General features: G+C 28.1%; 1 protein-coding gene across 2 annotated transcripts in view; it reads left to right on the top strand.

Annotated features, from left to right (window-relative positions):
- LOC123298114 (transcription factor Sox-5) overlaps positions 1 to 27,865 on the top strand; it is a 367,059-nt gene that overhangs the window by 115,372 nt on the left and 223,822 nt on the right. Inside the window, exons 1-2 of one of the 2 annotated variants that reach the window (XM_044880021.1) lie at positions 19,814 to 19,945; positions 24,354 to 25,613. In XM_044880021.1, coding sequence (XP_044735956.1) covers positions 24,358 to 25,613 — 1,256 coding nt within the window. In that variant the 5' untranslated portion in view covers positions 19,814 to 19,945; positions 24,354 to 24,357. Of the gene's footprint in view, positions 1 to 19,813; positions 19,946 to 24,353; positions 25,614 to 27,865 lie in introns of those variants that run through there. The other variant, XM_044880019.1, reaches the window with a different exon arrangement.

The following is a 27,865-nucleotide window of genomic DNA, read 5'->3' as shown; positions in this document are numbered from 1 at the left end:
TTGTTGTAGAATGTTGTTCCGACTTAAATTGCTTACTCGTCAAATATATATTATCTACAATACTACAAGATATATCTGTAGGTATAACTAAACACTACCTATTATGTAATATAATAATAATAAAATTGAAGAAAATGATTATTATTTTAGGCACACTTACTGACGTAGCAAGAGCTAACTTTATGTTTTATTATTATGCTATAGGTATTATATACGGACAAATTATTAGCTTATTATTATATTGGATTATTATCTCTTTTTATGTGTACAAGATGTACAAGGATTTATTATAGATGCGTACAAATATTTTATGAGTTAATCTATGATAATTGACGTTCTTATATAAAATGAAATATACTAATTCCTCAAGCTAATACCTTTATTAACTAACATGATTAGTCGTATAAACAATAGTTGCTAATACTATAACCGGAGGATTAAAGAACTATTTAACAGGCTTAAACAGGAGTCTCAGTAGTCATTGAATAAATAGATGTACTTATATTAAGAAAACATAGTAATTTGCAATAATATTGTTCATTTGTGTGAACTGTCCTAAAAATAACCTACTATTACAAGTGAACTTTACAAAATTAAAAAAACCCCCAATAAATTTTTCGGGTACGAAACCGTAAACTTGCACTTGAAATTTATCTAAGAACACCCTCACCCATTAAGTTTTCTTTTTCCTTAAAGCCTTTTCCAAGCTGAACCGATTTTGAAGATCATCGCCAAATTTTTAGTTTTTTCGGGTACGAAACCTTAAAGTCGCACTTGAAACATACCTAAGAACACTCTTGATTAAATAATCTTTCAAACGAAACCAAATAAATCAAAATCGGTTTGTCCGTTTAGGCGCTTCGATGCCACAGTCAGACAGACAAACAAAACAACTCACCTTTAGACCGGGAGTGGAAAAATAACCTCCTATATGGTCTAGATATTCTATAGACCAACCCTTTTTTAAATTTAAGCTTGCTTATGACGGACATATTGACGTCATTTGTGACGTCGATTTACTTAAAATCACCCTTGAGTCATGCCGAATTGAAATGATTATAAAAATATAAAAACAATATCGTCTGAAAGTAGAAAATGATAAAATAATTGGTTTTTACTCGGTAGATGGAAATAAACCGAAAATTAAGTTATATCCGAAAAAAAAACTCTTGAGTTGACCTTCAAGTGAACCTGACTCTGACCTTCACAAATGGTATTAGAAATAAAAACAGTTTAATTTTTGTTTCTCTTAAATAAATACAATTTTCCATTTTTCACATTTTTTCGAATCCTACTAATATCATCAAACTGTAATGACGTGAATGTCTGTTTTTAAAGTTAATAATCCAGAAGTATGAGAAAAATGGTACACTTATTTTTTGTAAAAAGTTAAAAATTTCTGAAAATTTGATCGAAAATCGTATATTTCGTTAGTTGAAATAAAAATAAGACAATAGACCATTTTAAAACATTAATCAACAAATTAAAACATTAAATAAAGCTACCTCCTTTATTAATGGCAATGGTCTCTAGCTCGTCGAAATTGTTCAAACTTAATAAGAAAAGCGATTTTTTTTTTTTTTTTTGACGGTACAACTTTGAAGCAAGAACATATTATAATAATCATTGAAATGGCATATACATTCATATAAAATATTCACGGACATTAAAACAAATAGAAAAAGAATTCATCATTTTGTGTTTATAGTTGTGTATATTCAAAGAAGATAATATACAAACTATAATTATATGTGATATTATATAATATAATGTATAATATAAAAATATTAAAAAGTCTTTCCTGAATTCTTATACACAAAATGTAATACATATTACTAATTGGAACATGTAAAAGAGATATATAATTTGATTGTATTTATTTATATATAGAGAAAAAATAAAAAATTATGTATCATATCATCATAAAGGGTAAGGTATTGTTCCTTGATCTTCCATCCAAATCCTTGAAATACAATGTATAATGTAATGGATTAACGATTAGGTGAATATGGTAGACAACTGGAAAGGTCAAAAGAGAAAAAGACAAAGTATGAGAAGGACGCCACAAAGAGGCGCCAAGCTATTTACGAAATCTTAACAAAACATGGCTCCGTTTGATATCATATCGACTAGAGACCCTTGAGAATTGCATTGCCGAGGGTCTGGGCATGGGATAATACGGCACCAAATAAATATTAAAAATCCAGAGAACAGCCACCATATCAGAATATCAAGTGTGCTTTTAAGCAATTGCAATCAATCAAGAAGATGGTTGTCCATATACTTTTGGACAACCATCAAAGTTGAACACCAAGATTCAACTTTCACCCTAAATCATTGCTAATTGTGGGCGATGTTGTTATGCCATATATTAGTTTTAAATATTAAGCGTTGAGGAGGTAAAGTTTAAAATTATTTGCCATGCACCTAGAATCCAAGTCCTGTTGTAGCACTGATATATGTTAATAAATAGTATAAGTAAAAAAAAAGAATTCCGATTTATCTCGAGCCAATAAAATTGACTTTTTCTCTTACTAGATAACATGTAACATTATCCTAATCCTTTTATAGTAACATCGATGGAGATGATCCTACGAATATTTCGTTCCATGGTAGATTATGATCCATGGAACATTATGATCTTCTAGCATGGTTCACTAATCTTGTATCAGATTATTTTCTCGACAGAGGTTTAATTTTTAAATTCTTAAAACAATTGTGTAGTAATAATGTTGCAACAAGAAGAAATTTTATCTCATGTTTAAAGAAATGTTTTAAAAGACGTATAATTTAAAACAAGTTCAAGATACAATAATCTCCCTCGCACATAAATATTCATTTAAAAATTTTCACTTAAACCATGCAAGTGTATAGCATGTCCGTCCGTCCTTCTGGATAGCTACATGCTGTATGAGTTGTGTGTGACAGTTGATGTTTTGTTTATAATATTAATATAAAAAATGTAACAAGAAGTAAAGAAATAAAACTTCATATACTTCATACATATATACCTACTACATATAATAATTACTTCATATGATCATAGTTAGAACATATATATATAACATAACATGTTATATTTATAATTATTATATTTTTATTAAAAATGGTTGCCAACCAACAAACGTATATATATATATATATACGAATATATACTACTTACATACTTACTACAAAACTACCTACCTACTACAAACTATTTAAATGATGTACAGAGTGACCACAATGTTTTGTCCTTAGTCCTAAAATTAACTAGTGATATTTGTTGATAAACGCCGCGCCGCTTCAAACTTATTTCAACCTACCGGCAACCTCCACTCCATTGATATAAATGAAGTATCATCCAAGAATATCCTAAAGTTTTATAAAGTTGTTGGACTTCTTGAGCACCTTTAAAGCCAAAATAGGTACAACAGATCAACCTGATTGTAGTACAGAATGTCTAAAAAGACTTAATAGACTTTTATCTACTAAGAATAAATCGGTTGGATAAGTTTTTAATGATAAGTCATCATATGTAGATAACAAAACACAAAATTAATTTTTATAAAATATAAGGATTATTATTATTATTTTTAAATAAATTCTTCAAATTTATCAGATGTACTTTGAAGGTACTACTTCACGCCATATGAAAGGTTATGTAAGCTTACAAATACAAAAACATGTTAACTTGCAAATACTTGTAAACTTACATATCCCAAAATGATTGTATGTCACGGTTTGATGTCATTCAAGACGCCACGACACTGAAACTGTATTAGAAATAAATTTGAATTGGTTTTTAAAAATTCAAATGTCTATTAAAACTACACTCTAATAGACTCTAGACCTTATCAGTAGTTCAAAAGTAGCAAAGGAACGAAAGTTATCATCGTTTTTAAGAGTTTATTTTGCTAAGCCAGAATTGCAGTAGGTATTTCTTTCCCTAATGACCTTAGGCATGAAATACATCGCACCTGAGAGCGGCTTCGTTAACTAACGCTGAATGAAGAATTGAGAAGCAATTGAATTTCTGCCTAACAAATAACGGCCAATTCTTTAAACTGAGCCAATTTTTAAACATAGCTAAGAACAATGTCCATTAAATGACCTTTAAAAAAAAATCAAAATCGGTCCATCCGTTTAGAAGCTATTATGGCACAGATATACAGGGAGACACCACCTTGTAAATATTAGAATTGCAGAAAAAAGTAACAAATGATAAATTACGGTAAAATTTACTGCCAAAACTATTTTTTTTACAGAGTAACGTGTAACTTATATGTAACATTAGTTAAACTTCACACAATTTGATCTCAGGTTGACAGAGAAATACTTTTTAAACCAATAATCCATTTGGAAATACCATATTGTATTGTAAATTGACTATCACCCTGTATTTAAAAATTTGCATACATACAAATAATATACAACGCATATTTATAGACATCATATTATATATATTTGTTTCACTTTTCTGTTTGTTCATTCAGCTGGTTCGCTCTATAAAGTAAATTAAGTAAGTAAAAATATACAATTTTCATATTCATTAAATGAAGTTTTTTTTTTTTTTTTTTTTAAATTTATTTGTGAATGTATGTAAAATATAAAAAAAATGTTATATTTTATAATAAAATAGTGTTGCTACTGGCGTTAGCTACTATATTTTTATACTGTTAGTACCTCCTATTAGACTGCATTGCATAATAATAAATACTAGAGTTAGCCATCATAGTATTATTATTAATAAAGTAGTAGAAAAGAAAAGAAAAATCTTACTATTATACAAAAGTAATATACTTAAATTAAAATATTTTGAGATTCAGGGTAGAACAAAGTTGATTTACAATCGGTTTCCACAATAGACTTAGAGACTAGAGAGAATTATTTTCGACGGACGTATATGCACTTCACGATTTTCGAATGTGCTTAAATTTCGCATGCATATGAAAATCGGATTACAATGCATTTTTATAGTAAATATAACCTGATTTTCCCATCGCTTCCACCATATTTGATATATTTTTTTTAGTTTTAAATTAAAAATTTACATAAAAAATACTTTTAAGTTACAAGCTTTCATTGAACTAAAAAGTAGGAAATAATTATTTTACAACTCACTCATATATGATGAAAATCTTAAAGCACTCTGAATCGTTCTTGGTATTTTAAATAGATTGCGTTCAGCTTTTTCAAACACTCATTTATGAGTGATTAATCAAAAAAATTATTTTCTACTTTTAACAACAAAAGCTTGTTCCTAGAAAGTATTTTTTATTTATATTTTTATTTTATCTTTTATTATTCTCTCATTAAAAACGCAAGACATAAGTATTTAACAGCCCTGCAATCATATTTTGCAAATAGCAATGAGATGTCATTTTTATATTATAAAATAATATATTTTTACTTGGTTCAATTATTATTATGAATAATTAAAAGTAAATCTCTTTATTTTATTTTTTTTTTTTATGTCATTCAGTTTTAATACACTTCTTTGTTTGTTGTATTTTATTTATTTATTTTATTTACTCTATTTTTATATTTATACATAAATAATATGTTTATATTATTATTCTTTATTTTAATAATATAATAAAAGTATGCCTACATTATATGTATTACCTAATATTTGTATTATTTATATTTTTAAACTATAATAATTTTTTTATTTTATTTTAAATGCATTTATTATAATTTTATTTAATATAGTTCATTATTATAGTGCATAGTACTTAAATATTATAAATTATATATAAATGGTCTGTTTAGAAAAATGAATCTATGATTTTATTATACAATTTTCATATTTATTATTTTTTATGTTCGTCGACAAAAATTATTCTATTCACCCTGAAAATCAAAGAAAATTTCAGTAGCCTTAGATATGGCTATAAACTTCTTACATCCAATAAAAAATATATTGTTCGTAGGAGAGATAATATAATACAAAAAGAATATAGAATAAAGAATATAAAAAGAATTCCCAACTTGATTGTTATAGATAAAATGGGAATTTCTTTAATAGCAAAGTAGTAAAAAATAAATTATTTGCGATTCTACAAAATTGTTGGTTAAATTATTAATGAAAAATTATTTGTGATAAGCTAAAATGTAGGCATAAGATTTTACTATAATTTATTACTTGATGTTTCCTGAGAGATTAATATTTACAAAAATTCTTAAATTTTACTTCTATAAAACTTTAAATTTCTCTTTTTATAGAAAATATATAGTTAAAATAAATTTGGCTGCAGTTTTTCAATGGATATAAAACTTTACTTAATCGTAAAGTATAAGTCTAACCTTATAAGGTGTCAAACCCACTACAAATAGTTTTTTAAATATAAACATTTTAAACTAAATAAAATTAATTATAAATAATATTTTTATATAAAAGAATATTCTTTCTGAAGCTTTGAAGAATACTTCTTAAATGTAACTTTTTTTAAAAATAAAAATATAATATGAAGAAAACAAAAAAATATATATTTGTTTTAATTATAGTAGGTAACAAGAAACTAATTTACTATAGAAAAAAAATTATTTAAAATATATAAAAATTTTGCTCGACAATGATTTGATAAAGAAAACGTTGCAAATAAAAGTAAGCAAAGTAAAAAAAAAATGTTGGGTTGATTTTAACGTGTTAATATTCTTGTAACAAGTACATACCTATTTATTAAGAGTCAACGATCTCTATACTTAATTCAAGAGAAATAAAATTTTTAATTTAAAATTTTCTTAAATCAAGCTTAAATGTTTTCTCGAACCAAGCCAATAATTACTTGCTGCCATGTGGAGAACAATTTTTTTTTATTAGTATTTTTTGCAGATACTTTTATGATGTAAAGGTCAAAAAATTATTTTTAATTACTTCGATGAAAGAGGAGCTTTATCAGGTTTGAAGAGTGATTTTTTCGAAATACAATTAATACTACCTTCTTTTCAAATAAACATAAATTTAATTCACCTAGTTAACATTTATACATAAATAAAATATATATTATGTATGAATGTCCGAAAAACTATTTATATAAAAGAATTACCTTTATTTTTATTTTTTTCTCTTTTATTTTTCAAAATATACTAAAACTACATGTAGCTAATTATAAACAATTAACAGCTGTGTTTCCTGTTCCTATAATACTGATGTGAACACACCAGTAATACTCTAAACTAAAGTGAATCTATGGACCATTTATATTTGAAATGTCGGTGTATATACTTAGTATATACAATTATATACATTATAAAGTGTATATACAAGGTGTTTTCAGTACTTTTATAATAGCGGAGTCGATAGAATCATTCGATTTTAAAAAATCATCGTAAATGCTTCAATTTTAGTCGAATAAAGATCGATAATAAATTGAATTAAACTAGCTTGAAAGTCAAAAATATTTGATGATTTCCGATACATTTTTTAATTTAGCAACCTGATGTTCTGAATTCCTAAATTTTGAGTGCTTCCGTTTCTTTCAGTGCTTTCTGTTCGTCAGGATAGCGGATTCGATTCCCATCGTCACAAACAAAATTAATTTAATTAATAGTTGTGATGGGCTCGTGTAGTGAATGGTATATGCATGGAGGAGGTGCACTCGGCCTCTGAAAATGTGTGTCCTTCGTGGGTAGCCAATATAACCTTACCTAACCTAACGCGAAGTTGTTTCTCAGAAACGATTATTGTACCTTATTACAAAAAGAGTATTTTTTCAGATACTTATATTAAGGAGAGGCAAGAATATATAGCGAGATGTGTCATGGGGTAGCTAATGAGAACTATATTCTTTTCACTTTAATTTATGGTTATATATTTCAAAACTTTGAAATGCATTGATTTTGCATTAGGAGCTCTAACCTCATGGAAAATCAGTCCGTGAGGAGCTCGCACCGTTTCTGCATAAGGAGGTCGCACCGTTACTACAAGTGCAATAACTTTCTTGTTTCCTTTTTCATATCGATGTATGTTTGAAACGGTCCGATAACAATAGAGTAATGATTGAGTGAAATACATAGCACAATTTTCACGTGTCCAATGGTTTGTTAGTTGCACAGCTTTTTTAATGGCGCACATGAGATATTTTGCAATCAAAAAGCACTGGGATTAGTTGACTTTATCAGATCACCTTGTATCTACGTGCTGACATAAATTTTGCTTTGTAGCAATAATCCTTATACACATATGCTTGACTTTATAAGAATTTGATTTTCAGGGATTTTCAGTTGGTTTTCAGGAACGAATTTATTGCTCCTTCTGAAACACCCGGTATATATCTACACACTTTTTTCCTATTACAACATCGTTAATTAACCATACAACCACACAGATATAATAAATATAAGTATAAATGAAACAGTTTTTTTTTTTAATAAAAATTTGTATTTTTTTGTTTGTTAATTCGCTAGGTTGCTCCTGTCACAATGAAAGATATAAACAGAAAACAAACGAGTACAAACTGCTTGTTTGACCATTTTACAAATGAGAATAAAAAGGGGAATTGTTTATTTATTTGTGTGTTTTATTGTATTATGTTCAGTTTGTTTGTTCTGTTTGTTTGTGTACTTCATGGATATTTAAGTTGTTTCATTTTGTAAATAAAAACTATTTGGTTGGTGTGAAATGTTCACACGACAAATAAATTCTTTCATGATATACAACGTTTTGTATTTTAAATGCTGCAGATATAGATGAAAATGTATAGCGATCACGTAATTAGTAATCATTTGAGCATAATCGCTTCCGATTTAAGTCCGCTTTTTTTAAAATTTGAAGAAAAAAAAACCAAAATTGAAAATAGATAGCTTTATTATTAAAGTGAGTACAATACTATTTACAGTTTATAAAAAAAGAGTGAAATTTTGCAATATCAAACTGAATTTCCTAAATTTCAAGCTTAGCTAAAATTCTGCCTTGATAAAGAAATCAATCTTTGGGCGGTTTGAACCAAATTTATCAAAACAGTCTTATTCAACCTATTTTATGATGCTTTGGGCTTTCAATATCAATTTCATTAGGGAAGATTCTGTAGCAAAAGAAGCAGAAAATATATCGTGAATAGATATATGGATAAATTTCCGAAATATCTTGCTTTTCTGAATATTTTTTCGATTTCTGAACAGAAAATTTCGTTTTCATTTTTTGAAATACGTAAAATTTTGTCTGCTCTCTCATATTTACAGAGTGAATGCTATAACTGAAGCCCAAGGAAACAATAGGCATGGGAGTTGGAAGTGAACACAGAAGAAAAGGAAGGAAACAAAAACCTTATTTAGTAAGGAAAACCCAATCGAAGTTATGAAATGGGACACCTTTATCTTTGTGAACTTGAAAATTGTTGATTTTTTAACACTGAAATACTTTACAGCACTCTTCGAGAAAATGCAAGAAATTGAAGCACTCAAATCTATGGCTAGCTAACGATCGTGTTTTATAGCCAATAGACAATCTTCTTATTTTGAGGAAATTATTTAAATTTTTGAGAAATGTACAAAGAAAAAATATAGGCCATAGTGTTAAAAAAATTGATGTGAAGCATCATAAAATAAAACGATAACTACTTCCGGTGGTAATAAACAAAGATGTTATTCGAAATATAGGTCATTTTTTGACATGAGGGAATTCAATTGTAACAACTGCCTCAAAATAAATTGAATTAAAAGTTTTTTTTCTTGTGAAAGGTATATATCAGACCCAAAATAACAACGTTATTCCATTTAACATTAAAAATTTAATTCAATCAATTTATAAATTGAAAACGAATAATAATTGAACTTTTACTCTTTATTTTTTTATCCATTACACCGATCAAATTTTAAATTTTAAAATCTACTCGGCCATATTTTGTTAAATTAGATTTAATTTGACAATTAGGAATAAGACATAAGTCTCTAAGTTTAAAATAAACATAATTATTTGAACCTTTGCATGTTAAACAGCTGCACCACCAAAGAGTTCTATCAGTTATTTTAAATAATAGTGAAGAATTTAGAAACGATCAGAAGATATTGAATTATCCACAACGAATTTTAATAAAAAAATATTGAAACATTAAATTTTTTCGTACACATAATCAATACAATCAAACCTCAACTAAATCGGAAAACACTAACACCCATAGCAAAAAGTTGAAAAATAAATTTTCCGCTTTAACTCAATAAAACAAATATCAAATTATGCAACTAGTTTTCCCCATAAATAACAACAGAACTATTCAAACAAATCTATTTATTTTATTTAAAAAGACAAAATATTATTATATAATAAATACAAATAATATTGAAATTAGATTATAAACCATTTAATAATAGGGTTGTTAGGTAGTTATTGAGCGGAAATGTACTGAAGTAATGTTGTCTTAACGGGAAATAAATAATAAATAAATCCATCTCCAAAACTCATTCTTACCATTCCATTCCACCACTCACTTTACACCACCTCCACCCTCTTAGTATAACAAAAACAAACTACTATACTAGTGTTTTATACAATGCCAAATAGAAAACTTGTTGAAAGACCTGTGCTCTTTTTAAAACCTGTTTACGTGTAAGGTTTCTTTTTAATTAAATAGAACCGAAAAAAATTCACATATACCTGGAGTCAAACACAGTTCACTTGGATTCATGCCAAGTGGCATAGCCAACAGGCTCAATGTGTAATTTTTTTAAACTTAACGAATTTTCTTTTTAATGATACAATGACGAAGATGCCACGGAAATTTTACAATGTGAATATTAGCTCCGTGCACATGCACTTGGAAATTGAAAGCCATAAATTAGACGAACTTTCTACGAAAAATTAAAGGTAATTTGATTTAAAGTAGTACTATCGGTAATAGACTTTGCATTCAGAATTTAATGAAACTTGGCATAGTTGTCCATTATTATATCATAATTAATTAGTTTAACTTTTAGAGGCCTTCAGAGAACTGAAAAAAAGATATTTTAACATTGATTCTTATGGGAAATCACAGATTTTATTTTATTTCACAAAACTGGACGTTCAGATTTTCAGTTCTCTGAAGGCCCCTAAAAATTTAACTGGTTAATTATGATATAATAATGAACAACTATGCCAAGTTTCATTTAATTCTGAATGCAAAGTCTATTACCGATAGTACTACCTTAACACAAATTAAACAAATTTTTTTTCAAAAGCATCTTGATATAATCGCGTTGTTTTATAAAGTGAAAATTATTATGATGGCATTCACGAGTTTTGATGATCAATTCTTATTTGCAATTTTCTTTGTACTTTCAAGGGATTTTAGGACAATTAGCAGTGTTGTCTTTGTCGTTTCAGGGTATAGACTACCATTTTACAAAGATGATGTTGAAAAATGATCAAATATTGATCATAGGATATGCCAGATAACCATAAATGATGACTATTTGTACGATAGTAGTGCTCTTTGTATTTGTCAAGGGTTCTTTACAATTTCTCCTATTCTATCGTTTTCTGTTCTCCGTTCAATTCGCATCAACCAAGCACAAGCAACAACCTTCAATCCTATACTTCGTTCGCTTCTCGTACACTCTCATAAATTTATATATGGATCGTTGGATTATGTATTGAAGTTCCATTATAAAACCATACTCTACTACTATATATGCTTGTTTGCAATCAATGACGGTGGTAACAAACAACACAAAAAAAAAACTGAAGTCTATTGAACAACAACCGAACTGAACACAAAACACTACTAAAGCTTTTGTATTTGTTTGTTTGTTTGTTTGTGCAGATATTTTATTTATTGTTATAACAATGTGTTAGATGAATCTATTGATAACAATCTTACAAGATTAATAACGCTTACATACCTTTTTTTATTATTTATTTATTTCCTGGTTGGAAATTGTTGGCTTCGACATGAAAATCTTTGTATTTTAAGGGTGCATGAGCATGACAAAAATGTTTCATTTAAAGACTTACAATTTTGTTATAGGTAGACTTTTACTTAAAGAATATGTGCTTAAAATTTCAGCTTAGGTATACATGCAAAATTTAAAAAAAAAATTCATTGAAAATTGATATTCAAGTGAAATTAACAAAATTTAAAAACACTCAACAAATTTTACCAAATTGAAGCATATCTAAAAACACACTCCATTAAATTACCTTTATTTAAAACAATTATTTTAAGATCAAAGTCTCTTTTTGCTGTGTGAGAAATTTTCGACCATAGAGACTGTTTTATAAGTAAAAGAGGAATATATAAATTTTAAATTAAATAAAAGTTCGAAAATTTTTTTTTATTAACAATCAAAATAGGAAATAAATTGCATCAAATTTTTCAATGTAGTAGAAAATTATTGGTTTGTCCTCAATAGATCATACTCACAATGGCTTGTTTTATTTATTGGGATTCGTTTTTTTATTTGTGTGATAACAATAAATAGAGAATAAAAAGATTGTGATGCGTAAAAAAATTGATTCTAAGTATTCTAACACTATCACTAATGGTTTTACTTACTTATTCTGATCTTGTATAATAAGAGGTTAATGGTTTGTGGGTATTATTCGATGTGGGAAAATCTATACTTGTGGACTTTTTTTTTTTTATAAAAAGGAAAAATTACGTTGTTTATTTTACGATTTCTACTTTATTTCTGAAATAATTGCTATTGGTAGTTTCTTCCTTTAGCAATTGGTAGTTTTGGATACCATAAAGGTATGTTTAGTGACTTTAGTTCTTATCTCTACGAAGGTCTATCCATACAATGGAGGTCAATGTGTTTCAACTAAAATCTTGTCAACCTAATGATTGACAATTGCATCAAAATAGATAGTATATAAAAAAACTTAAAAAAAACTTAACGTTTTCTTTTGTTAAAAGTTTTTGTATTCATACTGTATTTTATTAAATTAAATTAAACACATGGACGTCGCCAAGGGGTCGGGGCAGGAAGAGGCAACTGCCCCTCCCTAGATATTCCACTCACTTTCTTTAAAATAGAAAAATTCTACTGACTTTAAAATTTCATTTCACACTCAAACTTTCATTTTCATTAATCAAACTGAATTTTCAGGTAAAATTTTCAGGTAAAAAAAAAAAACTGCATTTTCATAAGATATGTGTAATTTTAAAACACTACCAATTTCGTGTTTTTTCCTTATTTTGACTCGAATGACTTGTAAAAATTTTATTTTTTACTTATATATCATATTTTGTATCTTTCAAGCTACCCCCCTCGGGTCCATTGGCTGACGACACACCTGATAAAAAATAAATTGATTATCAATTTCAATAAACTTTTCATTTAAAAATATTTTTCGATAAAAATTTTAATAATCAGTGGGTCGGTCAACTATTTAAAAGTACTTACCTTCAAGTTAAGTAACCAAATCTTATGCATATATCTATCTCTAAATACAAAAAAAAGTAATCAACGCTTAACTCCAAAGACCTAACTAACTAACTATCAACATTCTTTTCATGATATTATTTTATTAAATTAAAATAAAATTTTTTTAATCTTTATTCCGGTTTTTTGTAAGTAAAATATATAAAATTGTGTAATATGTTTACGATTTCAATACCTATACATAAAATATTTTAGGTTATTTAATTCTTATTTTTTATACCATGTATATGAAAAATATACCAAGGTATACTAAGTTTAGTCCCAAGTTTGTAACGCTTAAAAAAATTGACGCTATAAACAAAATTTTGGTATAGGTGTTCATAAAATCACATAATTAGTCCATTTTCGGTTGTCCGTCCATCTGTGAACACGATAACTCAAAAACGAAAACAGATATCGAGCAGAAGATCAGATTTTTACAGTGTACTCAGCGTACTTACAGCGTAAACAGTAAGGTTGAGTTAGTAAATGAGCAACATAGGTCAAAAGGGTGTTGGGCTCGTAGGAGCCATATAAAAATATAAACAACTTTTGTTTTAAACATTTTTTTTTTTGTAAAGATCACTGTTTACCCGGGAGGGCGCAAATTAGGCGTAAATTGTATAGTATGTATTATAATATGGGAATATCAGTTATGTATGTGCGACATGTATGTATCTGTAATGTGACAGAGTAATCATCACTGTCTATGCATGGTATTTCAACAATTAACTCAATCAATTATTTGTTTTAATTTTTTTTTTCTTTTATATTTAATTTTATTTTACACTTACAATATTTATATATCATATCAAATTTATAATAACAAACAATTTATTTTATTATCTGAATATAGTTAAAACAAGAATATTAACTTACAACAAACCGATTATGTAGAATAGACCTGGTTTTTATAATACCTACGATTTTAATGTAATTTTTCATGGAGGAAAAATTTCCTACAATGGCTTGTTTTATAACTAAATTAATATTACTTATTTTAGTAAGCAAGGTGACACTATTTAAGTAAGATTATGAAAATTTGCAGTTTTGTAATAAAATATTTTGTTTAAGATAGTGTAACGCGCTGGTGATTCTTATTTCTTATTGATCGTAAGCAAGATCAATTAGATCCATGGTTATCATCCCATACATATTACTTTGGTTACACATACAACCAATTACCCAAAGAAATTGGATTTAAAAACGTCAAATGGTTGTTATTATTTCTTCTCCATATTCCAGCATTTAGAAAAAAATACATTTTTAAAACCTGTAAATTGGTTGAAGAAATCTGCAAAATTCATAATCTGAAAATAGATAAAATTATATGAATAATGTGCGAAATGCGAGTGCTGACGGATTAAAATTATAGTTTTCATATTTAAAGACTTAGGTCTCCGTTTTTTTTTTCAAACATTTTCCGTAGTTTGTATAAATGATAAATATTGATGTTTTAACAAACCTGATTATTATTAGCTTGATATTTTATATATAAAGTTCACTTGTATTTAAGTACTTTAAGTATCGCTTCATATATACTTAAATGAATGTAGTTAGTAATAATAATTATAAACAAATCACATAAATATAAGAGAACGTTTTAATAATTTTTATATTTTTAATATTATGATTGTGTTATGTTGATAATTAACACGCACATTCCTAAATCAACTATCAGCTATCTACTATAACTATTTTATTTACTATACGCTTATACATATATTTATGACGGCATCTTAGCATCACATGGTATATAGTATGTAAAATATATCTACACTTACTTATGTATTTGTAATACAGGTTCATATCATTTGTGGTACAGGTATACAGGTTTAAAATACCTGTAAATACTATATGTTTAACTCATAAACACTTGCTGATCAACCGTGTACTAACCAATCTAAAAAATGAAAATTTTAAAACAATTAAATAGTCTGTTTTTTGTGTTGATTGATAATTTTGGTATCACGTCGCGACAACCATAGATAATAAATATTATTATAATTAGTTGTCTATGGCGACAACTCTCCTACGATATCTTACCCGTGAAAAATCACCCAATTGAAAATATGCGTAAACGAAAAATCACCCGTAAAATAAATAAATTGTGATTACACACGCTCCAATTTGAATATTTGATAGTGTAATATTTTATATGTTTCTCCCATCTTCTACCGAGTTTTCCGCCTTTCCGCGTTTAACCTTGTGATTCATAGAGGTTGTACAAGTTAGCCATACCTTTAATAGGATCAGGTTAGCACGGAATTGTGTTTTGGACTTTGCAGTAATCCTGCGATTACGTCCACTAAATGATCTATAGGTTGTCTATACCTCTAAGGCGGTCAAGTTAGCAAGGTGTAGCTTGAAGAGTCATATAAGAACGGTTCTGTAGGTTGTATTAACTCAGTGAATTTGCTTCTAATAGGGTCGATATTTAATCAGTGAGTGAATTGAAGAACGGCTGAAACGATCAGCATTCGACCAGCATTATCAAATAACTCGGAAAAATGTAATATGCAAATACTTCGACAACGTATCGTACATTTTCTTGTATATTTTTCTTGGCTCCAATAAAGGCTCGAAAGCTGAAACTTTTCTAGCTTCTGTGGCTTAACTCACTATCGAAATTGATACACAGGTACCGTTAAAAGTTTCTTGTAATCATGCAGCCAGATATATGATCTAATCAGATAATGGTTTAGCGATTTGCTGAAGGAAATTGAGCTATTGCCTTTGTACTCGTGGTGGAATTTTGAAAAAATTTCTTCAAATGTTCATCGATTCTACCTAATAGATGACAAAAATGACCATCGTTTAAATTTCTATATTCATATATATGCATCTTTACGTTTATGTGTCCGTAAACTCTCTAGTGGTTGCAATTTAAGTCCGGTTTAAATAAAAGAGTTTTGATATTTGAAAAGTCAAGTTCGTTAATGAGACAAATCGATAGATAAACAAGGGGTTGAAGGGGGGGGGGCGCAAAGTAAAAAATTTCTATATATTTTTTAAATAACAAATATTTTTAGTTTTTAATCAGTTCTAAGCAAAAAAGTACTCTTTTAATTTTTCTCTAGACGCTTAGTTTATGAAATAAAAATTCTTAACGAAAAGTAAAAATGCAATATTCGATTTTACGATAAATATGCTATTTTTTCATTCTCTGAGGAAATTCACTTGGCTAACGTAGCTCCTGCACTTTTTCTAACTGAAGATAAAGCCATTCTAGTTTGCCAAATGATAAGAAAAAAACAAAGTAACCCTTTTTTACCCTTAAATAACAATTCGTACCATTTCATATCACCTCATTATAAGCTGAGCAAAAATTTATGGATTCTTCGTACACCATTTCAATACCCATTTTGGGATTTAAGCTAACTTGCTCAAACAATTTGCTGTTCTTCATAGTAATTCAACATGTATTTTTCATCATATAACTTCTCGTAATAGCTTAACAATAAACACAAACTGATTTTTGTTGATGAGTCGTACTACAATAGACAAATAAACCTAGTACATTGTATGATGATTCATAATCAAAAACTCTATTTGTTCATGTAAATAGACTATTTATATAAGATGAGAACTATAATAATTTTTTAATAAAATAAAATACATTTTAAAAATAAAATATATAAAATAAGAATGTTATTCTCAATGTGTGATCAACATTATTTTATTATTATTATTATTTTAAAATGTAAGTACACATTATACATATACAGGTACCACATACTTTATATATATAAAAACATTTCTGTATGTCATTTTAACATTCATGTTGTCAAGTTGTTTTTAATATTATATAAAACTTGTATATCTATCTGTTGTTTGTTAGCTTATATTATTAAAAAAAAAGGTGATACGAAAATACGTCAAGACACAGTGGCCATTAGTGTATGGAGTCCAAAGTTAGCAGAAATGTTGGCAGTCAATCTGAGATGAGAAGGTTTTAAGAAATAAAACACGAATCGAATTAAATTTTTTTGTTTATTACCTCAGATGAAGAATTAATTCTCACTTACAAGAATATAAAAGTGAAGTTGGTTTGTTTAAATCTTTACTAGTATGCAAGATATGAACGTTTAAAATGCCTAATTATACAAAGAGGAAGAAACTCACTTGTAATGTCATACGTGGGTATCGCCAAAGAGATTACATATAAAACTTTGTTTTGCTAAAAGGAGATGGGTAACTTTTGAATGGAATCGTTGATTACTTATATGTAACTTCTTTGTTTTATAATCCATTTTAATTATTTCACGTTTAAATTTTGTCAAGGTATCAAGCCTAGTTCTACATTTTTATCGGTAATATGGCCTATTTGACATCAGAATTATCCCCTATTATGCATATTTCTTTTAGAAGTTTCACTTTTTTTTTGGGCTTAAAATCTTCCGATTTAAAGCAATTTAGGTAAGTGAAAACCGTCGAAGTATTGAATAATTCACAAGTTCGATACTCTTCTCCGCTAATGTTAGATTTTCTACCACAAATTCAAATTTTTTTCAAGTTTGTAATGTTCAAAATGAAATCGCGGTATGGAGCATATGCGAATGTGTACTGTATTAATAGTACCTAGGTACCTTTTTCACCAAATGGAGCTTGTTCTATCACTCGAAAGTCGAATGCAAGAATATGTTTGTATAATACTGGCATAATATTCAACTTGATTGTTGTTACTTTTGGAAAGCTAAATTCGAATTTCAATTGTATTGCGATACCTAATTCTACTAACGACATTGTGACATTAAGTTTTGGTCAATTTGGAACTGACAGTACCTACCATTTAAACTGAAGAATATGTTTGCTAACAATCGCTTTTTAAAAATTAATTTTTTCAAATTTTCGATCACAAATATTCTGCTTTTAGAATTACAAACCCCACAAGAAAATATAGGCATAAATTATCCAAGAACGCTCGTTGAACGCAGGAAGAAAATTTAATTATCTGACCCTTCTAAACTAAACTATCAAATGAAAGTCAACCCGTAAAATGAAACGAACTCAACATTTTTTTTTTCAACTTGGAACATATTTTTTTAAGATTTTTCTTCATCTTTTTGTTTTAGAATCCTGTTGGTGTGACAATGATATATCAAAATGTCATCCAAATTCTTTATGAAATTTAACCCTTGCTCTCCGCTTTCTTAGGATTAGATTATAATATTTAATTGAGCTTGAAACTCCGTAACATAACTAAAATGAATACACGGTTGGTAGTGAAATGATAGCGATTTTAATTCAACATCAGCTTCATCATGCAACAACACAACTTACCAACAACTTGAACAAAGTAAAATAAAAAATAAAAAAATTTACATTTATTATATGCATACAATAAAATATATATCTACAAATATGAGATAATATTTAATTAATATTTTAAAAATAAAAATATAAAAAAAAATATTGTAATATTTTTATATTTTATAAAAACTACAAAAGTAAATTATATGAAATATTAGTGTCATCAGATTGGATACATTATTTTGTTTATCCTATTATTATTAAAAGTCTAGAGTCAGGCCTTGTATTTGGCTAATATTTCAGAATGGTTTAGAAAGAGTATGTTACAAGACTTGGCAATGCATTCGATAGTTAATCTTAAACCCGCTGATTTTCGAATATTTCTTTCCTGATTGAACTAGGTAGGAATAAAATATTCCAATTTTAATAATGGACACGTAATGATACGATACGTCTAGGATAAGGACTGCCTATAGAAGTAAATACTGATTTTCGAATATTTCTTTCCTGATTGAACTAGGTAGGAATACAATATCCCAATTTTAATAATGTATACGTAATAATACGATACGTCTAGGATAAGGACTGCCGATAGAAGTGAAAACTTAGAACTTTTAGTGTAAAAATTTGAAATTTCATAATATTTGAATTCAAATTAACAGCATTAATCTGGTTTTCACATCTATTGACACTCCGAGGGATAATTATATATGGCTTATATATGGCATGTAAATTACGGGCTGTACAAGATTATGACAAAATATAAATTGAAATAACAATTAATATACAATCATATGATTTGTGGATAGTATTTGTATTTACATAAATTTCAATGCACTTGTTATATACGCAGCACTAATGTTACACAATACGTCAGCTTATAGCTACAGATATACTCCTATAAGCATGCCTGCGCGCGCACAGCATTTCGGTAACGCGAAACTTTAACATTTTCCCCTACAAAAATGGCTACTCCAGGCCCTAGATCTATCCGGACAACAAAAATAATTCTTTAATTTAATTTATTAAAATATTCTTTTAAAAAAAAATTCATTACATTTTTAATTGAAAATAATAAACAAGACCATTTGTTTGACACAAAATATTGTTTTGTTAAGAAAGAAGGTATTTTTTTTGTAAATAAAAATACAAAACATGTATTTTTTTGATAAAAATATGTTATAGTGAAACAGAAAGAACGTCTTTAAATTCTTAATTCAATTAAATAAAAATGAATTTTTAATTTTTGGGTTTATGTGAAAGTAAATAATTGGTGTTTATAGTTTAGGATTTTATTATTAAGTTTTTTAAATTAAGTGCCTGAGACTGCCTACCTAATTTATTGACTGGGAAATTTAAGATGGGGGTAAGTTGTTTGATTGGGCGTTTTCTTCTAACAAATAGATAAAGTATAACAGAAGGTGTCAAATGGTAGATCATGCTAAAATAATGATAACTTCTCAATACATTTATAGCCGATAAAGCATTATTTTCTTAACACAACTTGTTGAAAGAAAAAGGATATTTTTGTGAAAATTATTACAAAATTTTCTTTTTAAACTCTGAACTAAAAAAGGGGGTGTTATAAGTTTGACTGCTACGTGTGTCCGTCTGTCTGTGGCATCGTAGCGCCTGAACGGATGAACCGATTTTAATTTTTTTTTTGGTTTCATTTGAAAGGTAATTTAACGGACAGTACAAACTTAGGGTTCCGTTCCCGAAAAAAAAACTCGCGATGATCTTCAAAATTGATTCAATTTGGAAAAGGCATGACATATAATTATAACATATAAATAATTACTATGGAAAAAAATGGTCAAATAAACCTGGCTACATTCATTTCGAAAAGGGAAATGGTAAAATAATTTGGTAATTCAAAAGAAGAAATTCAACTCAAATATTGCAATTTCAATTAAAATATTTCCAGTAATTTGTCCCAAAAAATAATAGCTCTCTAAATATCCTTTTCGTCTCATCTGATGTCCTTGACCATCACTTTGCTATTGATTTAAGAAGGATTGTTATAAGTTTAAAGTGTTTATCTGTGCGTCGGTGTGTTTCTCAGTGGCATCGTAGCCCCTTAACGTTTGAACTGACTGGATTGAGAACAGTTTATAGCTAAGTTTCCAAAAATCGATTTACAAGAAATAAATCGAATTTGTCGGGTGTTTCTTAAATTTTGTAAATTTCACTTGTTATGATAAAATACAGTTAAAATTCAGTGCTATCCTAATAGCACGAAATTTTCAAACATCTCTCTATGTACATACATTTGTAGATTCCTGACAATGCTTTTCTTGATTCCAGGCAATTTCCACTTAAAAACAACCACACTTATAATCTCCTTGAACAAAAATATCCACTTAAAAAAACCTCTTTCAAGGGTATATAATATAAATCCTTCTCATCTAAATAAAAAATATGTTATAACTCAAAAATCAATGAGTCAAATCATATTATGATTAAAATTTTGAGTTATAATAATTAAAAACTCCAATATAAATCAGAACTACATTGATAAGTATTATATTTTATATAATAATGGTGTCAAATGTTATCTCTCCGAAAAAAAAAATTTTATTCATAACACTTAAAAATGTCTTCCTTTTTTTGTCTTTTTTTTTTTATTATTTAATGCTAGTAACTAAAATATAAAGCGTTGTTTTCTAAGCCCAATCAATAAAATGAATTTTATTATTATTATTTAATTTCTGCTAAAAAATTATTGTTTTCGCCTCGAAATACCAATTTTATGATATCTATCTTTGTATAGATATTAATGTATGTGCACGTGTATATGCGAGTACCAATTTCTATCGTGCAATTACTTCCTATTAAGTTTGCTCATCAAATTCCGTAGCAAAGAAATCCCGTTTAATATAAATGGAAATACATATCATATAGTTAAAAAAAATTATTCCCAATAATTAATCGCCAGATAATCTGGTTTACAAGTTCAATTTAGTGAAATATAGAAATATTTATATTAAAAGTACGGGTGGTAGCTTGTTAGATTCGGAATGATGTCTAGAAAATTGTGCCCGAAACAATTTTGGCGAAAAATGAAATACCGTTTTCTTTTATATTGAATTGTTTATAACTTTTGCGATTTTTATGTGCTGAAAAATAGTTCTAACACAATTTTCTACGCATTATTTCGAATCCAACGAGCTATTTTTACGACTATTATTTCTATATTTCATCAAATTCAACTTGTTATAACCAAACTAAATGCAGTTTCAAGAAATTTGCATTGAATTTTTCTATGAATTTATTGTATAACTGGACAAGAAAATTACAAGTAAAAGTGAATTGAGCATAATCATTAATTAATCAGAATGTAATTGGTAAAAACCCCACAGGCCATATTCACCACGGTTTGTTATTATTATGAGTTTTGTCATGATTAAAACGTGATACGATAAATATCTTCAAGTATTTTTGAATGTTATTTCAAAAAAGTTTTTATTAGTTTAAGATATTTTATATTATTTACTACAACTCCAAAATGTTCAATTGTACGTTTTCTGAAATAATTGTTCAAGATAATCAAATTAATAGCGTCTCCTGCCTGAAAAAAGATTGCTACAGATTTTCTTTTACGGCCAATGTTGCTGTTTGTATTTCGGTTTCGTATGTTTATGGCTACAACGTGGCTCACAAAAAAAAACTGAATTAATTGCATTGCTTTTTGGTAGCATCGTTTTTAAATCTTTTTTTCGCATAGAATTCACTATCCCATATTTATAATTCCAGAAAAAACAAATATAACCAGTGCAAGTGTCTTCATTGTACTTGTATGAAATGCCATTAAATCTTTCAATATAAACAATTAATTAACAAATGAGACGACCAAACACAAAGTTGTTGACATCTCTCCAGTTCTACTGTTCGGATTGAGGTCAACTTGACATTTTCCTTATTTATATATATTCAATTTGCCAGGGGTTGCATTATGAAACAACTTTTCTGAACTAAGGTATTCCATTGGTTTATTTTAGATATTCCATTGGAGGGGGGTGTGAAAAATAAAAATTTTGGGGTAAGACCTCGTACAGTTCTCATAAATATTTACGCGTATTGTAAATGAGCAGTGCAAAAGGCGCCCAAAAAGTCAAAAATCTCTTATAAATAAATTAGTTTATTTGTTTAAATGTTTTCAAAATACTTACGATATAAAAAAAATGATTTTTTTTTTTAAATATATAAATTTGAATTCTATGAAAAAAACACAAAATATTGACCGAAATAAAATACCCGTATAACCTTTTGTTGAGGAGGAAAAAAATTTGAAAGAAATTGTTAACTTTTGGTCCTGAATTTGTTTTTAACAATTGATAAATGATCGCAGCTATACTTAAACGACGTACTTTCCGACGCAAAGCTTGTACGTATTTTCCGCCCAAATTGTATGAAGATGGTATCAGTTATCAAAATAATTATATTTTATTAAAGATGCAAAATATGTTTAAAATTTACATTTTGGGTCCGAACCTTATTGAGCTTCGAAATAAAATAGAAAATATGCAGAGTAAAAAATAATATTTCAGATACAAAAAATAAAGTTCAGTTAATAGAAAATGTTTTGATACAAATTTCATTTGATTCAAAGACATGGAAAATGACTATAATTTGAGATTAATTAGTTTTTAGATAAAATTTCTTGTTTAGCGTTAAAATTTTATGTTGTGGTAGGTCAGAGTCTTATTTTTGTGAAAATTATATTAATCAATAATTAAAATATTAAATGAGATTAAAGATTCAAGTTCAAAATATGTTATATTTTATAGCTTCAATACAAAAAGCTATTTAGTTTATTTCGATTGTTTCCGTCAAGTTTCTCGTCTTGTTTCGTCTAAATTTTATAACGATTTTTCGATATAAACTATATTAATTTGCATCTGAAAATTTAAAAAATAATTTTGAATAATTTACTATCCATTTTTGACATAATTTATGATATAGGATTATAAATACATATTATGCACCAAAAAATAAAAATAATATAAATTATAAAAGAACATAAAAATTATTATTAATAAATAAAAATAGAGGAAATTAATAACAAACAATGTTTTTAATAAACAATAATCAAATCACAAATATTAATATGGCATAAAAGGTCAGACAAGGATCGTCAAAAAATAATGTGACCTAGAAATCATATTTATATCATCACTACTTTTTTGAAAATATAATACAAATCATTTTGATACTGGTAAATTGTATCCAAAGCACATAAAAATTTTACAAAAACAAAAAAAAAACTTTATTATAAACGATAAGGTCTAAATTTAATTTATTATTGATTTTAAATATTTTTTAATTAAATTTAAACATTAAATTTTTCCTTGTAAAAAATTAATGCAAAAAAAAATTGGTTGAGATAATTTATTAAAACGGTTTTACAATTTATGTACCTCGTTCAATTTCCAGTGATTATCGCGACAGTCAACACTAACCTTCTATTGGTTGACTTGCGGAAGTTTTTCGTATATAATTATTTTATTTTTATAACCATCTTGATCTTTCGGACAACGGGGAATGCAGATTTACAAATGTCGAACGTAATAATTTTGAGAATAAAATGCATGTAAGTCTATGTTTGTGTGTTCCACGCCGGAAGTGGTGGAACAGGCCAAAATTTTAAATTTTGAACATTACTTAGAAAAATGACTTATAATTTTATTAATTTTACTTTAAAAATGTTTAAATTTTATTTTTTTTATTTTTTAAAAGGTATATATTTATTGATTTTCAATTTTTGTTTTCAGGAGTATGTCATCTAAACGAAAGTCACCTCCAACTAAACTTCAAGAAGGTGGCGTTGCACTGACAACATCAACAAATACAAGCACAGTCGAGAGTGATAAAGCATCAGATGATAAAACTTTATCAACAATACCAGCAATTATCACACCAAACAGTGATAAAAATGTAATATGTGATAGTGATAATATAAGTGTAAAACGTGAATCAGACGATGATGATAATGTTGATAATATCGATGAAACAACTGAACTGATAACACAACAAAATAATAAACTTATCGAAAACATTATCACTGCATCAGCAACCACATTCTATTCATCACATACATCAACTGCATCAATATCATCAGCCAGTACAATCAGTGAGGATATTGATGTAGATACACGTATCGAGGACGTTGAGGATATCGAAGACGAATTAGACGACGAAGACGAAGAAATTGACGACGCAAGTGAGATAAAAAAAGACATTGTTGAACAACAAAGTTCACCACCAAATAAAAAACAACGATATAATAATAACAGTGATAATCATAGTGATAATAGTGATTTATCATCAGTACCTGTTACATCATCATCAAACTTAATGATTTCTGAACAAGCAGCCACACTTGCTTTACAGCAACAACATTATCAAAATGATCTAGAACAATTTTTATTGCGACAACAGCAACAACAATTACAATTACATCATCAACTACAACAATTACATAATCATCATCATTCATCATCAAATCATCATAATCATCATCCGTTACATTTATCACCTTCACATTATCATAGGCAATTGTTAATGATGAATGAGCAACATCAACAACAGCAACAGAGTGATAATACTGATGAGTCTACATCACAGAGGCAGCATCATTTATCGTCACTATCAACGGAATCATCACCGATACAATTAGATCTCAAACAAGAATGTTTTGATAATAATAACACATTAAATAATAACAATAATAGTAGTAATAACAATAATAATAGTTCGTTAAATCAAACTAATGGTGGGGGTAATAGTAACAATAACAATAACAGTTGTGCAAGTACGACCTTGACCACATCATCAACAACTGCAACGACTGGTGGTACAGGTAGTGGGGGTAGTGGTAGTGGTACTGTAACTGTGCATAATACAACCAAACGTACTATGGACGATGTGTTAAAACGTTTAACGTCTAAAATGAACAATAGTACGATACGAGAGGATCAACAACAATCAAAACGACCGACACCATCATCAACGCCAAATATTAAACAGGAAATGTAAGTACTTTTTTCGATGTTCTTTTATTTATATCAAAAAGCATGACTTTTGTGAGTTTTGCGAATTAAATTTGAGATCTTTTCAGTGAAAAAAAAGTAGTTAAAAAAAACCTAAGGCTCAGTATATTCACCAACACACGGGATACTAGTATTGGTGATGTTAGTTTAGCGATGAGTAAACAAACTTTTTCTGCCATTATATAACGCCTCCACTCTCGTCGAAAGCCAAAGCTTTAGAGATTCAACGGCTTAGCCAATTTCTAACGTTAATCGATTCTTTTTGACACACTTCTTGAGTTTACTCTTAAGAATCGATTATCATATAAGGCACCCGATATGAAAGTGATCGAATAACCTTGTTACGTTTTTGGTACGCAACCTATCGTGCGCACCTTCCACAGTTAAGTAATGCGTGTGTACAACAATTTGTATACTTGTTTGCGGTCGATTAAGCATTTATTGTTTGAAACTGACAATAACCTGATGAACATAGAACATAGAGTAGTTGTTACCTACCGATACAAAATGGTAACATAGCTACTCAGCCAACGTACATCGTACATCTTCGGGTTTTTTTCGGATTTTACCATATATAAATTATACTTCATGGTACGTATAACAGACAAAGCATCTATTGTTTGAAACTAACACTAATCTGACAACACACTTTACAACACTTGAGGAGTGAATTCCAGTCGTGTGTCGGAGCTTACTCACAAAGTTTTTGGTAGTTTATAAGTTGGTAGTTAGTTTTAAGGTAAAAGGCAAATTCATGACACATTTAGAAACAAAACTAAATTAGTATCAATTATGTCAAATCCAAATGCCTGTGCTTAGACTATACTAAATTCTTTACGAGCATTGTTAGAATAATTTCAAAAAGATTCTACCCCCTAGAAATTTTGCATACAGAAACAAAATTTTATAAAGAAATCCATTTAACAATTTACCAAATTAATCATTACTAATTCTTTTTCTATAAAAAAAAAAAAAAACATATTTCCGTCAGATAAATTGTCATACAATTGTACTCCTTTTTATCCATATTGATATGACACAAAACTCTCGCATACACTTTATAATTAAATTCTTGTCACGCACCCTAATGTATGGAACGCGCGCCTTTCCTTAACTCCCTTACAATATATTATATTTTTAACTAGAAGTTTTCAACTACTATATACGTATATTTGCAAGGTATTGTTGTGTACAGAAAAATGCTTAAATCACAAGAGGGTTGACGCGGTCAAATGACAATTGTAGAGAGATTGTTGTGTGTAATATTTGTTACGGTAATTACGGAATATTTGTTTCATCATTCGTTACGTGTTATTTGTTTGAAAATAATTAGGGTTAGTGTGAAAAAAGTATTTTTATATAACAGAGTTATTAGGTATTTTATCGTTCGTATAAAAGTTTTGTTGTTGGTGTTGTAATCAATAGTATATTGTTCTTTAAAAAAAGTTTTGTTACAATAAATAAAACTTTTGGATTATAATTGAGAAAAAAGAGAAACGAGCTGAAAAGAATTTTTCACAAGTTTGCGTTTTTTACCCTACCCGCCAAAATAACATAAACTTAATTTTAATAGCATCGTCTTATTACATTCCTTAACAAAGAAGAGACATTATCCATTTCAGACTTCATGTTATTCAGTGGTTATTGCCAACCGCTTCCACCAATTTGGATATGGCATTGGAATTAAATACATAATTTATCTCACTTTTCTGTTTCTTTGTGGGACGCTAGCGTTTGACACTTACTGCTGACTCGTACTTGACTGTTTCTTCTGAAGTATCAGTTGTGTGCGGCCCTTCAAAGTCGCGATATTTTTTTAAGGCTAAACGTGGCTCAGTCTTATTATGTTTTGGGTCTTATAATGGAGGTTAGTTAAACAGATTCTTCACACAGATATCAGTATCCCTGAAGAAGTTTTTCGTCATCAACACTAAGTTTGAATTCATTTATGACAACTAATTAGTGAATTATTTTACAAATTGTTCAGCTCAAAGAAAGATATAGTCACACAACGCCTCCAGCTCCAATCGCTGCGAGCCGTGTCTAAGATAACGCTTGCATTAGATTTCATAGTAGCAATATTACGTCAGTCGCGCCAGCCTTATCATAGCAATCATACTTTAAGTGGTTACGGGGCTCGTGATTAATGCTAAGGCTCCGGGTTTAAATTCCTGGCTGATGGAATGATTTAAACTTGTTTACTTTTATGGCTGAAAAAGAGGTTGAATAATGTA

The sequence above is a fragment of the Chrysoperla carnea genome, chromosome 4, assembly GCF_905475395.1.
Source record: "Chrysoperla carnea chromosome 4, inChrCarn1.1, whole genome shotgun sequence".
Classification (NCBI taxonomy): Eukaryota; Metazoa; Arthropoda; class Insecta; order Neuroptera; family Chrysopidae; genus Chrysoperla; species Chrysoperla carnea.
The sequence above is the reverse complement of the archived record's forward strand: the minus strand, read 5'-3'. Positions and strand labels throughout refer to the sequence as shown.